The following is a 17577-nucleotide window of genomic DNA, read 5'->3' as shown; positions in this document are numbered from 1 at the left end:
AAGAGTATTTTAATTTAACCACAGTGCCACAAGAGTATTTTTCTTCAAGTGTCAAATATCAAAAGTAAAATTACTGTCATTTATGATTAATGATATGATTAGGCCGGAAAATGTACTACCTACAGCACTCAGTCAGATGTTTAGGCACAACCATTCGTTAAGTCTTCTCTTCATGTAAATTAGTAGTAGTAAAAAGTAAGATAATTGACCTTGTGTAACTAAATTAGTCCACCATGACTAACAATGTTATTTTTTTGTATTTTGTTTGAAAGATTCCATTCTTATGACCACCTGATGGCATTCTGGAGGCTCATCGAGCCAGCAACATCAAGGATGATCTGTGTGACAAGTGCCAAAGAAACATTGGTCTGTGTGGCAGAGAAGAAAACATCCCACAAATCAACCAAGTTGCTGCCAATAGATGAGCTATTTCTTTTTCTAAATTATTTATCAACTGGATGCACACAGAGAGAGCTTGGCCACCAATTTCACATCCATCGAACAACAGCCAGCAGGATCATCACAACCTGAGCCAACTTTCTATACTGCATACTGGGAGCTGTGTGTATCTGGATGACCCCTGAGGAGATAAAAGCCAACTTACCTCCTGAGTTCAAGGAATATGCAGACACTCAGGTCATTGTTGACTGCACAGAGCTGCGGTGCCAAACTCCATCCTCACTTGTGCTACAGAGTGAGGTGTATTCACATTACAAATCGCACTGTACCTTCAAGGCCATGATTGGCATGGCACCACATGGTCCTCTGACATTTGTTTCTGCGCTCTATGGGGGCTCTATCAGTGATCGTGAGCTCTTTAGACTGTCAGGCATCATACCTCTCCTCTCCCCTGACATGGCTGTGATGGTGGACAAGGGCTTCAGGGTGGACAATCTTGTGGCAGGAAAACTGCACAGGCCTGCCTTCCGCTCCAACAAGGAGCAAATGGCAGCACAGGACGTCCTGGAGACACGAGTTCACGTCGAGAGGCTAATAAGGCGGGTCAAAGAAAACAAACTTTTTGATACTGTAATCCCTTTGTCGATTTGTGGCAGCATTACCAAAATGGACCTCTGGTTAAAGAATGGAGAAAACATAATTGCCAGGTAGAAATTTGACTGTTTGCTTCATGCTCCTCTTTTATTTATTTGACAAACAATATACTGATTCACACCACAATTTTGTTTTGCCTTACATATACTGACTTGTATTTTAATTAAATTATTTATTTGAAATCTATATCAACTTTATTTCCCTTCATTTCCCTCAAGTGGTCCTCACACATATTGAATATTGGTTTAAAATCTAGCAATACATTGGTGTGTACACTTTAAGTGAAGTGGTCAATCCTAAACATTTTACAACTCCATAAATAAACTTAAAACAACCCACTTGAAGGCCTCACATTATAATGAGAAATCAACCAGAACAAGACATTTCTAAGGATTCATTGTTTACTGATCATACAACACATTTATGTAGGTATGTGTAGAAAAAAAAGAAGTCTGCTCTCTCTCCTATTTTTGTATCACATCACTGTCCCTGTATATTCTTTGAATCAGGGTGTCTTCCTCCGCAAACACCACAAAATCGCACCACTCCATCCCCGTTAGGAGCAGCTGACCCTGCACCTGCCAGTAGTAGCCATGACCTGGCTTCAATTCCAGGTTGCCGTCTTTCATTTTCAGATGTGAATAATCCACATAGCTTTTAATGTTTGGACATTTTATTTCCACAAGGCCGAATTCAGAACACTCTGTTGGGTCAAAGACAACCCCATCTGGGGATGTGCCTAACCAGGGTGTGTCAGGGTGTATAACAAAACCACAAGGGTAGTGGTTCACCCTCTTGAGCTGGCAATACTCCTCGATGGCATCATCTTCCATTTCGAGGCCCCTCTTCATTGCTGCTGTCTGACGGACCCCTTTGAGCAACCGGTCAGCCATCTTTTCTAAGGTGCAAGGTTTTGCATGGCATATTTCCCCAAAATGTGATGAGGTGAGTCTAGGTTTTCTCAGTCTATGCCAGTCTGTAGATGCACTTTGGCCCCTAGTTGCACCCTCTATGTTCTTAGCCATTTCCCAGGTAACCTCAAGTGACTTGAAGTGCAGCTGTTGATGCTCAGAGAAAACAGACATAAAGCACGATGTTTCCAGTCTGCAGCCAGCCAATGGCAAATCTGGACGTGGTGGAGCGTCAGGGTGAGCAACAGAGCGACTTCTTGCCATGGGTTGTTGATATGAAAGAGGACTACCTACTTGTACCAAACCCAGTGCACAGTTCACCAGTGGCACCTCACAGGTGATACCCATTGTACAAATGGTTGGTGCAGAAACAGGGGTGAACTCTTTGTAGATCTCTGACACTTTGAGAACAGACAGGTCCAGCAACTCTCCACTGGTGGCTTTGTACAGTGTGGACCTATATGAAAATTGGATAAACATCAGTAAGATACATCATGTAATAACTAAACATAACAAAACTACAGTTTTCTGGATTGGTTGACAAAAGTAGGCCTAACAAATTAATTAAAAGGCTACTAACTAGAAAACAAATTCTCACCTTACTCCCTCGGCCATGGTCCTCTGCTTTGGTTTGGCAGACATCACAGCCATCTTTTCGATGGGACCTGGTTTAATACCCTGTGAATATAGGTCACAAATAGCAGGGATGAGCTTATGATGTCGGTGGGTAGATGTAGTATTGTAATTATAGTTACATTATTCCGAGACTTGCCATGGTTCTTGGCTTGTGCCACTGTTGTTCACTCTCCGTACAGCTCAGCACTGGTGGAACAACTGGAATGTCAAGCTGTGAATAATGTGCAGACTGGAAAAGTAGAGCCACACAATGGTTACACAACACTGATCCAGCTACACATGTACAGCTGTGATGGACCAGCTCTACAGGAATTGAATCCTTCATCCCCACCTGTAGCAAGATGTAAAATTATTATCCCCACTTAAAAATTGCAGTATACCTAGCTAGACTCCACAGGTTCAAATAAACTTTTAGACATATCTTATGTATTTTACTTAGCTGGGATGTTCAGCATACATGGGAAAGCAAACTATACTACACCACTGGTTGCTATCAGTGAAAACACAGTAGTAACGTCAGCATACACCGGTAGATTATAACGTGAATTGGTTAACCTAGAGAGCAAAGAACCAAAATAACACGGTTAACCCAGGAACATGGGTAACTATCTTAACGCTACATTCATCCTACACTCAAACTGTGAGGTGGTTTTGACTTGTCCATTGACGGATGACATAACGCCCTCACACACACTACTCCTGTCACTGGATCTTTCCTGGACACTGAGGGGAAATACAACACCGAAATTAAAATACACACAACCAGTTGCTAATCGTATCAACATAACAACGTATTGAATAACACTTAAAGTATTTAGTACATTTACACGATTTGATTTAGAAGTATTTAGCTGCTAGATATTCAATGTAGCTCGCTAACGTTAACAGCTGAGCTGACAGCTGAGACGTTAGGTAACGCAAACAGCTTGACTTACCTTCAAAGTTGTGGATGTAACTTGATATGTACAGTTTAAATCCCTTTTCACGCTTACAACCGGGTGCAGGTGAACAGTGGTCGACAATCCTGTGGACGTCATTCACGTCAATCTTTGGGAGACCTTGTAGACACCGGGTGAAATATGCCATCTTTTCACGATCAAAACCAAAAACTGCAGTGAACTGGAAATGGGTACGCGTACACTCAAGGCGCCGGAAGTAGAACTCCTTAGTTACGTGCACGTAGCCTATTGTCCATCAGAATCTGTGCTCTGAATCAACCCTTGTTGCTCTGGACCTCTGTGCTCTTATCAGAGGGACTGGTGATGAGCAGATCTCTGTCAGTCAGCATGATGCATGTTTGTAGCTGACCCAGGTGGAGATGCAGACGGATACAGTTCTAGACAAAGCCCTGCTTTTGCCTTCCTTCTCTGTTGAATAGTTAGGAAATCACCGTGGGGGATGGTCTTTCGCATTATTCAGGAGGGTGGGGGTCTGTCACCAGATTGCAGAGGCTGCAGCTCACTTTAACTTATGAATCTCAACACACTGGTTAAATAAATCCACTTAATTTTCACTTTTTCAACTAAACATGTCTTCTGTCTTGTGTATTAAATGCCATCTACTGTATTCAACTAATTTATTGTCTTCTAATAACATATCTCTCAAATGCATTTGACTTAACTCCTTTAGGGAACTATGTTCTCCCATAAATTAAAATATTCACATCCAGAAACCATATTCCCACACATTATCTTTGTACGGCCTCTGTCTTCTGGCACTTTCTTTTCTTCTACAATAAAAACATTCCAATGTTTTCTTCAAACGGTTGAAATCCCTGTAACTTAACCTGTAAAACCCAGCAGAACATATTAACAGATCACTAAGATGTAAATGATTCAAGTGTAGTCATATGATTCACTCCTGTATTTATTTTCATAATTACTAGTGTTAACACTTTTATATATATTAAATATCGCTAAACTTCTTTAAACAGCACTTTCTTATAAGTAATCCCTGTTCTTTAAACTGTTTCTCTTCTCTTCTTTAATGCTTACAGACAGAAGACTCCTGAATCTCCTCTCTCTGTGTGAGAAACATCAAAGTTAATTTCATGATAACACCATTTGGGCTTACAAGATGTCTCCCCATTCACACAACTCACACAGGACAATTTGGGTGTTGCCTGCACCCCCCTTAATTGTCTTAACCCCCTCTCTTACTTAAATAGGCTTTATCTTTATGGTTATTACTCAACACAGCTTCACCCCCTGTTCTGTTCTCTGTCTTATCAGCGAGCTGCCTCTCTTCTCTGTGATCTTAGTAACCTTTCATCCTTTAACCTCTGGCAACCCCCCACCATCTGCTTCTTGTTTGTACGGAATTCACTCTTTTAAAATGTAGTTGTCTTCTTGCCATTTGTGCTTTCTCTGTTTTTCTCATTCTTAATTTCAATGTATCTGTTCTTAACTGTAACTCCCATATGGGAAGACTGGTGTTGGATTGAAGATCATCATCAAACTTAGCTCTATTGTTATTCGTACCCATTATCTCTCTGGTTCTTTCGTCTCTTGTGAGATTAACCAATTGGTCCAGATATACCGGATCCACCGAACAATATAAAATCACTACAATAATAACAGAGACACATCTTGCAAAACTCTAAGAGAGTTCCCGGTAGTTGGCACATATAACCGCATGTTGCCTGGATGGTTTGTGTGTTCTCTTCCATGATCTCTGTCATTACCATTTGGACCTCCCCTTTGTTGGTACTGTATGGGAGCGTATACTGGTGGTTGTTGCTGATATTGTGGAGTATAATTTTCTGGGATATATCTTTGCTGATACTGTTGCTGAGATAGTGGACACTCTCTGGACCAGTCTGTAGTCTGACCACATCTGTAACATCCATTATTCCTGTTTCCTTGTCCTCTTGATCTATCATTTCCTCTTCCTCTGTTCCTTTGAGAATTTTGGTTCCCTGATGATTCTTGGATGGGGGGAGGTGTCCATCCAGCTTGTTCTGCTAGAATGGCCCTCTCTGACATTTGTCCCATCTTCTTTGTTACTTTTCTCCTTTTCTTCCCTTCATTTGGCTCTGTTATATCATCGGATCTTATATTTCCTCTTTTCTTTACATCTGCCATTGAGCCTGGCTCTGGGATCGCCGTAATCCTGGGATTTGTCGTCCACCAACTAATATTTCTATAGGAAATATTACCTTTGTTTGTAAGATGACAATTTCATAAAAATATTAATAAAAACTAAAAAAGTGTAGTGGTATTTGTAATATACTCATGAAAAATGTTTGTGTAAATGTAAATGTTTATAGTCTAATTATAATTATGCTGTCCTCGTGCTGCGTTCTCTAGCTTGCAGAACTAGACAGCTAGCTAACAATTTGTCGTCTATTAAATAAAGTTGATGAACTCAAGCGAGGCAAGAAATGTTGGTTTTTCTTCCGTTTACTTTGTTCACCAAGCAAGTATTTATACAGGACATTCGTTTTTTTTGTAAAACTGAAAACAAACAGAAACAAAGGATACATCAATTTCACGAAGATAATATTACAGTACATAGCAGGTAGCATGATACCACGAGAGCTAGCATGGCTAAGTGACAAATTATCCTAGAGATGTAGAGACACAAATTCAACATAAACTCTTAATTATCTACATGGCATTGAATGTGGTAACAAAGAATAGGCACTTACAGACTAATAATGTCCAAAGCTCGCGCGTTAAAGGTATGTCTTTGAAGAGGAATCCGGCAGAAACTGTATCCGTATGTTCTCCTAACTCAAGTCAACTCGACAATGAAAAAGAACTAAACCTGCGCGACTTTGTAAATAGTATTGTCCGCTAGGTGGCAGTATTTCCCCACATATAATACGCAAGCTACCAAATGCTTAAGGAGGGCAGAACAATAATAGTTCTTAAACGTTGAAGTATGCCCAATTTGGGCAGCCATGCGACCGATTATATTTGGCCCGTGCCTTCCCGCACTGTCCCACCATAAACGATCGGAAGCTCTCGTTGAAAATTATTTATTGGCGCACTACCAAATAATGCCATAGGATGGCGCTGTTGAGCTCCAGTCAGCTCCTAGCTACCCGATAACGCCCAAGACCAGTGAGTGAGAGGATTCAAGGATGGAGCGTAGTAGGCTGTGGCACACAGACAAACGAAAATTTAAAAACTTGGGAACAGGACTATTTTTTTACCGAGGTAGATTCCAATGCAGTGTGTCTGGTTTGTAAGCAGAGGGTCGCTGTTTCAAAGGAATACAACATTCGCCGTCACTATCTAACTAAGCATGCGGCTGAGTTCGCAAAGTACACTGGAGAACATTGCAAGGTCAAGTTAGCAGACCTGCTAACAAAGCTAACCACCCAGCAGCGAACTCTACTTCAGCCGTCGACTGCACAAGAAAATGCCACTCGGGCTAATTATCGCATTAGCAATGCAATCGTGAGAAGTGGGAGAGCTTTTGCAGCGGGTGATTTCGTCAAGGAGTGTTTGACAATTGCTGCCCAAGATGTGTGTCCAAATCAGATGCGTGTATTTTCTCACGGAACACTGTCACCCGCCGCGTTGAGGACATGGCCGAAGACGTTCGAGGTCAGATAGCCCAAAGAGCAAGTCACTTTTCTGCCTTCTCCATTGCGTGCGATGAAAGCACCGACATGTCCGACTCAGCACAGTTGCTGGTGTTTTTGCGAGGCGTCAATGAGGACTTTGAAGTGTGTCAAGAACTAGCGGGCCTTGAAACATTGAAAGGGACAACAAAAGGTGTGGATATTTTTATGGCAGTGGAGCGAGTTCTGGACAAGAACGGTTTGAAGTGGGAAACCCTATCTGGCATCACGACTGATGGAGCCCCCGCCATGGTCGGTAAGCGAGCAGGGCTAACTGCACTTGTGTCGGACAAGGTCTCCGAGTTTGGTGGCTCGATTTTAAAGTACTATTGTATTTTGCATCAGGAGCAACTGTGCGCTAAAAACATGGGCTTGAAAAACGTAATGCAGGATGTCGTCGCCATTGTCAACAATATTCGCTCAAAGGCCCTCTCACACCGTCAATTCAAAGCTCTGCTTGATGAGATGGATGCCCAGTATGGTGATGTATTGTACCATCAGGAGGTGCGGTGGTTGAGCCGTGGGAAAGTTTTGCGGCGTTTCTTTGATCTGCGCGAGGAAATAAGAGAGTTTCAAGCCACGAAGACGAACAACATCCAAGTGCCCACGGACAGTCACTGGCTTGCAGACCTGGCTTTTCTTGTGGACATCACAGAGCTGCTGAATATCCTCAATCTTCAGCTCCAAGGGAGAGACCAGATGATCACGCAGATGTATGACCATGTCAAAGCCTTCAAGCAAAAGCTCCAGCTGCTTAGCAGACATCTTTCAACAGGTGAGATCTAACTTTAATATTTTATTGAACATAAAACAATGTATTACGCTTGTTGTCACAACCATGCTATCATAGATATATTGTTTGTGATGCATGTATACTTTGTGCTGGTGGAAAATAGATGTTCTTTTTAAAACCACTAAACCAGGCATAAATCCAAAACAGTAGTTGTATTGCTTTTCATAGTCTACTGCAGCCATAAACAAAACAAAATATATCCCCTGCCCACCATTTGATTGATGATTGGTATTTCATTTTATTTCATGAACAACCTTGCATCTTACATTGCTGCTTTTGTCTTTGTGTCTGTATTTTCAGGAAATTTGGCACATTTCCCCAGCCTCAGAGAAGTTGGGTTGATGGAGGAAGACACACCAAAATACCTCCACATTTTCAACAATCTTGAGGTGGAGTTCGACCATCGCTTTGAAGATTTTCGTGGAAATACAACAGCATTTGAGCTGTTTGCTCAACCTTTTCTGTGAATGTGGATGCAGTCAGTAAGGAGCTTCAAATGGAACTTTTGGAACTTCAGTCTGATTCAGACCTCCATAGCAGGTTCAGAGAGCTTTCCTTACAAGATTTTTACAGGTCTATTCCCGCACACAGATATGGCAAGATCCGCAAACATGCCCAGGTTATGTTATCCCTCTTTGGAAGTACTTATGTCTGTGAGCAGGCTTTCAGCCTTATGAATCTTAACAAGTCCAAACTGAGGAATGCTTTATCTGACTCTCACCTACATGACATTCTCACTTTGTCAGTTAGTCAGCTTGAACCTGATATTGAGAGGCTTTTAAAAACCAAGAACAGGCTTCATGTTTCCCACTGATTGGACTACTACAGGCAGAATATGTAGGCCTGCCCTAGGCCCCCATTGTGTCACCTGGGAGTATGGTAGGCCCAAGGACTGGTAATGTTCCACACCTGTCCACAAATATTTCATAGTGCTTCAGTTATTTTTTGAATTTAAAGAAGCCAGATCGATGTTATGAAATGTTATTGACCTAAATGTGAAGCACAATAAACAGTGCAATTCATTTTTCAAAATGACTTTGTGATATAGTGTTTATTTTGCACACGTATGCTTAACTTACACACGTAATGTACTGCACTCATACATTTACCGCACACTTAATGTACTGCAAAATTATCATTTTGGCCCTCGGCCCTCCCCTCACGTTCAATGTTGGCCCTCCATCGGGAAGCATTTGGGCACCCCTGAACTAGAGGATGCTATTTCGTTCCTATGATGTCCAATGTATACTATTTAATACCTCCAACAGAGGGTTCTATTTTATTTCTAAAATGATGCTGGAGACACATATTAATTCGTCCAGCAGGTGCGCTGTTTTATCTCTGACCACGTCTTTATAGGCTACTTCCTGATTTAGCCTCTCTGACCATTACTTCCGGTATCATTTATTTAAGTTGACCTCATCTGTCTATGAACTATGCTTTGTTAAATTCCAGAATCAGTGCAGGAAACGGGACTTCAACCTCTCTCTCTCACTGATTTCCTCCCTTAAACAGACAGTAGTCTCAGGGACTTTAACCCCGAGTACCACGCCTCTTTTGGCCGAGTGGTCTTCCTTTTAATATTAACACTATTACCAACTATGATTGTTCAATATGGCAACATGCTAATCAGAGACTATTGGAATGTCGTCACAACTCTCAACGTAATTCTGTCGCAAAGATTACGTTCACTGACCCAATCACTGATCACTCTATGGACCTGGCCTTAACCTATTAGGTTTTTTTTAACTTACTTTCTCATCAAAATTATAATTATAATCAATGTCGCTACGCTGCCGAACTTTAATCGGCACGCTACGCTGCCAAACTTCAATCACCATTTACGTATTAATTAACCTAAAAGCTCTTTTACTATTTCCGGCTTAAAAAGGACAGACACTTCACCAGCTTTCGCTGGTAAAAACACTAAACAAACAAAACAAACAAACACACATACCTTTGCAAAACCCAGGACCGCACCCCAGTTAATTTCAATATATTCACTTCTTAACTTTAAATAGACAGTTCACGATTAACGACTCACCTCCAGACACTCACATATAAAAATGCCATATAAGCTATGCAGACTTTGAAATTAACTGGCTCTGCTTACCTTCTTAAATGCAGTGGTGGGCCGTCAGGGCCAGCAAGGCCTTCTCTGCTGGCCTAAACATCATCAGAATATAAATTAAATGTTGATATATTTTTTCCACAAATACGTATTAAATTATTCCCCATAGTCTATTCTCTTCATTTTATAGCGTTCGTCTTGGCTGCGCTGCTTCCAGCCTCAGAACGAGATTTGGAGGGCTGGCCTTTATGTTAGAGCTTTTATCCAATCATATTTCAGCCATAATGTGTTGCTAGGGTCAAAGAAATCTGCCCTTAGGCCTTCAGAATCAACAGTGCGGGCGCCTGTAGCTTAAAGTGAACGCAAACAAAACTGTGGCGTTAACCAATCAGATTTCGAGGTGGCGACAACGGGCCAGCTAGCAGGCGTACGCTAACGTTAGCACGTGCACATCTTCTGATTGGATACGCACTATTGAGAGGCAGAGCTAGGCAGTAGGCAGAGCCATACAGTCTATGGGCAAAGCTAGCAAACAGAACTAGAACTTGAGCGAGCTAATTTGTGTAGATTTCTACAAGCTATTTTTTTCAACCCACAATGGCTGAAGGAGGAGAAGAGATCAATTTGGTAGAAGATATAATTACTACGCCATTTTCCAAACGAACTTTTCAAGTAAAGCTACACATCTTGAAAAGGGAACGACCAACTCCGACGCTAGCGAGCCTAGCACAGCAGGGAAACTACTAGCGGTACCCCTGGCTCACAGCCTCCGAGAGGCACTGCAAATTGTACTGCCGGGAATGCCTGGTATTTGCAACTGATCGGTAAACAGGAACTTTCATTTATGGGACACGATGAAAGCGCCGAGTCTAGAAACAGAGGAAACTACGTGGAGCTTCTTTCTTTTCTTGCTGAGAACAACACAGATTTGCATTACCACCTGTACACAAACAACATGTTTACTGGGACGTCAGGCAAAATACAAAACGACCTGATTTATGCTATTGCTGAAGTGATGGGAGAAGAGATCAAAATGAAGATTAAAAAAGCACCCTTTGTCGCTGTTATGGTGGACGAGACGTCAGATGTGGGTAATGTAGCACAGCTGGCACTTGTCCTGCGTTATGTGACAGACACAGGTGTCAAGGAGCGGTTTGTCAGATAATCTGATTAATTAAGTTAACTGTAAATGCTGATGTATTGATTATAAATGCTTCAGAAATATTAATATAACTCTGTTGTACTTGACTATGTTAATGTGATGCAACGCCCGGTTATACTGCGTTTCTGTCTAAATGTATAGTTTCTAGAGCCATGGCGTTCAAATTCAAGTTAATTCAGGTAGGACTGTGTAGGATATCACTGAAGGCCTAGGTGTGAAATGCACGGCCCGCCACTGCTTAAATGGGATCCAATCTGAGTGTCTGGGGTTATGCCGAAACTCCGCGAAATCCCCGTCTTGTCCTGGCACTTCAAATCACGTCCAGGGTCACCAAATTGTAGGAAATGTTCTTTTATTCGAAGCCCAGGAGTCGATTCAAAAGAAACGAAGTGGAGCTTCTCATATAAGTTTAAAAGGAGTGTTTAATAATGGATGCAGCGGTAGGTTTTACAAAAGTTTCACAGCTGTGGCTCAATAGCCCGGTACACGCGTCCACAGGCCGCTGACTGAGTGGAGCTCATCAGTAGTTACTGTCTGGCAGTCCGGAACAAAAGAGAGCTCGAGTCTACAATACAAACATGTTTTATAGAACCACCCAGGGGCGGCTGGCCAATAGGGGGCGATAGTGCACCGCCCTCCTTAAGCCAAACGAAAAAAAAAAAAAAAAAAAAAAAAGAGAGAAAAGAGTTTATTTTGCCGGTCTAAGTCTTAATAGTATAGTCCAAACAGCAGCCTGAATATCGCTGCGACAATCAGCAGCCTGGATGTCACTGTCCAACCAGTAGCCCCGCCCCCTTGGGGCGATATCAGTCAGATTGAAAATCGCCCCAGGCGCTCTCATAGACTTACATGTTGAGACTCGTTTTTTCAAAAATCGAACGATACAATGCATTTCTATGGGCTCCGGGGGGGCTTGCCCTAACGTGATTTCGTCATACGCAGTTACGCACTGATGCGTGATTTTTTTGAACACGCCCCTTTCAGTAAATGATTCAGTTTCACAGAATCAGCAGCATGCACGTCATGCCTGTTGGGTCTGTTGGTTTTCTATACCTTTACTAAACCTGTAAACTGTATAGTGGTAAATGGAATATGTTCTGGAAAATTTTGATTAATTACAGTTTTGATTATAGTATAATTTGATTTGATTATTGCTATGGCATCCATGATGGCTATAAATTGTAGACTGTGCTAAAAGTGATTTCAAGGGCAAACTATTAGATGACAAACTATCTGTTAATGTGTGTTTTATTGTGGAACCAAATGTATTGTATATTTTATGTCTGGGGTTGCATCTAGTGGTTGAAAACCAAATTAAACAATGAGATGTGACACTGTAAAGCTGGCTATCTGACTTTTATTTATTATTATTTTACCCATTGAATGGGTCATCTTAGCCATCATCACAACTTTTGCCCCCCCTGAGAAATTTGTCAGGAGCCGCCACTGGAACCACCCCTTTCCGACCATACAATAAACAACTTCAAAATAAGACGAGCTCTGGTCTCATGTTCTCATTGGTTGGTAGCGGGGGGCTGGATCCTGTTGGTCGCTTGTCACATGGGGTTCTCCGGATTCTTCTATTGGCTGACGTTGTCGGGGGCGGGTCCTCCCATGATGTCACCGTTGCCATCTTATTAGTGATGTCCTGAAGCTCTCACCTACGATATTCTATTATGCAATTCTTCTGAGGTTTATCAGTTATTAAACAGGCAATAGTATCATTGCAGCATCAGTGAGTGAGAGGTAGAGGCGGTGTGTTTAGTATGTAACTCCACACGTCCTTCTCCCTCTACTCATATATACAATACAATATTAGCTACATGCTAACTGAGGCTAAGAACAACATCCGGTAATACTACCGGAAGTGGACAAATATGCTCCGTCCAGAAACAGTGAATTCTCTTTTAATGTTCCATTTCAATATATTGATTATTTCTAACAATAAAGACTGTAAAAGCCAACAGGGGTAAAAGTTAGGACCACAGTCCAGATTGTGTAGGGGGGGGTAATATATGTTAGCTAACTAGACAATCAGATGGACAGTGGCTATACAGTGTAGCTTGTGTAGCCCACCTTCATGAAATGTGTGGGACAAAATGTGTGATAAACAGGAAAAGGCCCTGCCACTCTTACCTGACACCTGGAATGGGGTAATCTTGGGATTACTGTTGAAATAGGCTATATATTCACCCGGCTATGAACTGAGATTTGATAAATCATATTCCATAAGCACTGACCTAGATTTACATCTGACACTTTTGAAGGTTTCCCAAAAACAAGATGTGAAGAAGAAGTGGGAAGTGGCTTTGAGGAGAGAAGGATTCACTGCAAGTGATTATTCAATGGTCTGCAGTCAACATTTTAAGCAGGCCGATTTTGATAGGACGACTCAGATTGTCCGACTATGTGATGGTGTTATTCCATCCCTCCTCAGCTTCCCGGTTCACCTCCAAAAAGTAGGTATATCATCATAAGGCATCATGCCTTCAGTGTGCATATTGTATATAGTTCTCTGCAAACCTATGGTGGCATCATGCCTTCAGTGTGTCTTGAACAACCACACAAAGGTTACACATTTATATGAATTTGGTGGAATGCATATTTTATCGTATTTGTATAAATGCATACTTGACTGTAGATAGATTTATGAGTGAAGTTACCAACACAATAGATTGGCTGTAACACACTCACCCATTTTAGAATAACATTCTCTCTCTCTCTCTCTCTCTCTCTCTCTCTCTCTCTCTCACTCACTCACTCACTCACTTTCTCACAAACACACATAGAGACACACACAGAGAGAGAATGTTAACTTGTGTATAATTCCCAATTTGTATTGTTGTGTTTGCACTTTTAATCTTGCTGAATTCTACAAGGCAAATAAATGCCCTGCCCCATTCGTCTTTGTAAGGAAATGTTCTATTTTGTCTTTATTATTTTGTCAGAATGCACCAGAATGTTTCATTTGTATGTGAAAATCACAACAAAATCTTCTGGGGGAGGATGACCCAAGACCCCCCCTACAGGGGTTTGATTTACAAACTTTCAGCCCCACAAAAACAAAATTCACCAGCTGCCACTGATTATAATGCATTCTCATTTTAGGCAAAGTATAAGACAATACTTTCTTAACAGTATAATTGTAACCGTTCAAGTAACAATATTCAAATACTAACATTGTTGGGTAAGACAGAATTTGGTTTTATTCTGAATCCAGTGAAACAGATTGGTGGTTTTAGCTGATATAAAAACGTTCAAGTGTTTATATATGTTTATGTTTAAGTATTTGGCAGACACTTTTATCCAAAGTGACATACATAAAAATTACATAAACAACAATCACTGTAAACTTTATAATCATTGAAGGAAAGAATGTTGTTAATACAAAATATCAATACAAAGTGTCAAGACAGAATAAACTCTGCTGCTGCAGCAACAGTCAAGAGATACAGTCTATAAGGTCCCTAAGATACTGTATATAGATATCTAATGTATTCATACATTGTTTATGTAGGATATACATGTATATATAACGTAATCGTATATTGTTTCTTCAACTTAAAAATACCTAAAACATTTTTTTTTAAATGTCCCCTTCTCGGGGATTATGTTCCCAGTTTTGATCTCGGACGTCTGGTCACTTATAGCATATCAGAATATTCTATTACTGTTAAGCCAACTATGAATAATAAAACACGCCAAAACATGTGTCCTTTATCATAGCTACACGTATGACAAAAAACAGCAAGAAAATCAGTGGTATTCAGTGAGGTATGATTAATTAAATGCGCTGACAGTTCATTGTTCCTGCCAAACAAATTACACTGAGTGGAGCGGATCACCATTCCAAGATGGCGGCCATGCGTCTCGTCAGCGCCAGTAGGCAGTAGCATTGGATGCTCTGTCTATGATATAAGATGCCTATGATTACATCAACAGATGACGACGGTGACTTCATGAGAGGCTAAGCAGAACGTGCCATGGACCCGCCTCCGACGATGCCAGCCAATAGAAGAAGACAGAAGAAGATGACCAAGTCAGATGTGTCGAAGACCCGCCCCATTGCTACTAACCAATAAGAAAAGACTGGACCGGAAGGACCTAGAGTAGAAAACAACTTGAAAAGTTTGAGATCGCCCTTCTTCCTACGAAGCTAACCACTCGAAAGTGGACTGTGGACCAGTTAAATAGGAGAAGACCTCGGCCGAGCGTCCATTGTACACTTATGTACTGTCCTCACTAAGGTGTGGGAACCCAGCTAGACAGTGAGCTAAACTTTCCTTTATCCGTGATGCAGTCTTTATTGAAATTCTTCACAAAATCACAAAGTCAGGAAAGTGAAACTAAAAATAAAACAATGAGAAATATAATTAGGTTCTACTTGGTTGGAAAGTTAACATACATCAACTAGACAAGCTAAGCTAATGACCTTGACATTCACTGTTGACTGCAGTGCCTAAACTGACCTGTAGCTAACATTTAGCTAACATCTTCAAAAAATCGTTTTTAAACCATTTACTTTTATAACTGCTTTTTAACAACATGAATTCGACATAAACTATGAAATTATAAATTACAACAAAGTTTAACAACATTAAGAAAGGAATACATACAAGTGATGCCTCTGCTGGGGCAAATGAGTCCGCGTTTCGTGAGAAGGAGCCCTTTCACAGCATGTAAACATTAGCTAACCTTGCTCCAACTAACTTCCAACTCCCTACTTCCTGTTTCTAACACTGTGACATTATGTCAAAATAAAAGTATTCCTGCTAAATGAATTTCACATTAAATAAAAGTCCCAAAATGTTTTATATCTGCCTGAAGGCAGCACACTCCCCGTCTGACCTTAAAGGTCACTATTAACCAATAAATGTCACTGGCCTAAAGTTTCAGTCTTTCGGCAGCAGAAGAACTAATTCTGACGCCGGCCTTTGGAACAGCTTGGTTTCTTTGCCTGCTGTCTTCAGCTCGACCTTCCTTACTCTGCCGTCCCTGCCAGGGTCGACCGCTGTAATCCTTGCCATGGGCCACGCATTGCGTGCGACTTGACTGTCCTTCAGGAGCACAATGTCCCCTTCCCTCACATCCCGTCGTGTCTCCCTCCACTTCCGCTGGGGTTGCAGAGTGGGAAGGTACTCCTGCCGCCAGCGACGCCAGAAACAATCTGCAAGGGCTTGCACCTGTCTCCATTGTCTGCTGAGAAGATCCTTTCCCGTGAAGTCCCCGTGTGGTGGCGGAACTCCCACCTTCTGGGTGAGAATCATAGCAGGGGACAGCACGAAGGGTGACTCTGGATCAGTAGAGACTGGAACGAGGGGTCTGGCGTTGAGTATTGCAACTACCTCTGCCATGAGAGTGTTTAAGATGTCGTGGGTGAGCTGGACATTCTCCTGCAGCAGGATGGCATCCAGGATCCTTCTTGAGAGGCCTATTAAACGTTCCCATGATCCTCCCATGTGGGATGAGTGAGGTGGGTTGAACACCCATGAACATCCTCGCTGGCTCAAGAACTGCTGGACTGAGGTGTTCTGACTGAGTCCCAGTTCCTTCGCAGCAGCAACGAAGTTCATTCCGCAGTCCGATCTGATTTGCTTAGCAGGTCCCCTTATCGCGAAGAATCGTCGAAGTGCATTGACACAACTGGAGGTGTCCAAGCAGTCGATGATCTCAATATGCACAGCTCGCGAGCTCATGCAGCAGAAAAGCATCGCCCATCTCTTGCTTTGGGCCTGTCCACCTCGGGTACGCCTTGAGACGACTGGCCAAGGTCCGAACACATCCACTCCTACATAGGTGAAGGGTGGGCATGTGTGTAGTCGTTCCGGAGGTAAGTCAGCCATAAGTTGTTCCTCTGTTCTGCAGCGTAACTTCCGGCACACAATGCACTTGTATAGCTCAGAAACAATGAGCCGTTTTCCGCCTATGACCCAAAAGCCTGCAGCTCTCAGGGCCCCTTCTGTGAAATGTCGTCCTTGATGCTTAACATCTTCATGACACTGTCGCACTAGCAGCAGGGAAACATGACTGTTCTTGGGCAAGATGATGGGATTCTTTTCCGGACTGCTCAAGTCAGCATGTTTTAGTCTGCCACCAACGCGAATCAGATCTCCTTCAAGAACAGGTCTGACCTTCTGAAGAGAACTGTGTTCGGTTACAGCCTTTCCACTCTTAAGTATTGAGAATTCCTTAGAGTAGGCATCTTCCTGCGCTGCTCTGATGATGATGTGTCTGGCTTGAGACAACTCCTCCGGAGTACGCGGGAGGTTGCAGTAGTGCCATCCGTTGCACTGACTGGACTTGTTCTTGTAAGATCTGGCGATGTGGATGAGTAGAGCAATTGCCCTAGTGAGAGAGCGCATAGATGAGAACCGCTGG

The 17577-nt window shown here is 42.1% G+C and overlaps 1 protein-coding gene across 1 annotated transcript; it reads right to left on the bottom strand.

Annotated features, from left to right (window-relative positions):
* Positions 1-1517: 1517 nt before the first annotated feature.
* On the bottom strand, positions 1518-3686 carry LOC134877254 (uncharacterized). Its single transcript, XM_063902687.1, has 4 exons — positions 3536-3686; positions 2737-2931; positions 2563-2642; positions 1518-2421 (listed from the first exon to the last, which is right to left on the bottom strand). The coding sequence occupies exons 1-4, from the start codon at positions 3635-3637 to the stop codon at positions 1518-1520; spliced, it is 1281 nt and encodes a 426-aa protein (XP_063758757.1). The 5' UTR covers positions 3638-3686.
* Positions 3687-17577: the final 13891 nt, after the last annotated feature.

Source organism: Eleginops maclovinus, chromosome 15 (genome assembly GCF_036324505.1).
Source record: "Eleginops maclovinus isolate JMC-PN-2008 ecotype Puerto Natales chromosome 15, JC_Emac_rtc_rv5, whole genome shotgun sequence".
NCBI lineage: Eukaryota > Metazoa > Chordata > Actinopteri > Perciformes > Eleginopidae > Eleginops > Eleginops maclovinus.
The sequence above is the reverse complement of the archived record's forward strand: the minus strand, read 5'-3'. Positions and strand labels throughout refer to the sequence as shown.

Bases quoted from the DNA above. Each gene is read 5' to 3' on its own strand.
- LOC134877254 (XM_063902687.1), bottom strand. From the start codon at position 3,637: ATGACGTCCACAGGATTGTCGACCACTGTTCACCTGCACCCGGTTGTA. The intron at 2,643-2,736 runs GCAAGTCTCGGA...CTATATTCACAG, and splicing joins GGCACAAGCCAAGAACCATG to GGTATTAAACCAGGTCCCAT. The intron at 2,422-2,562 runs GTGAGAATTTGT...ATTTTCATATAG, and splicing joins ACCATGGCCGAGGGAGTAAG to GTCCACACTGTACAAAGCCA.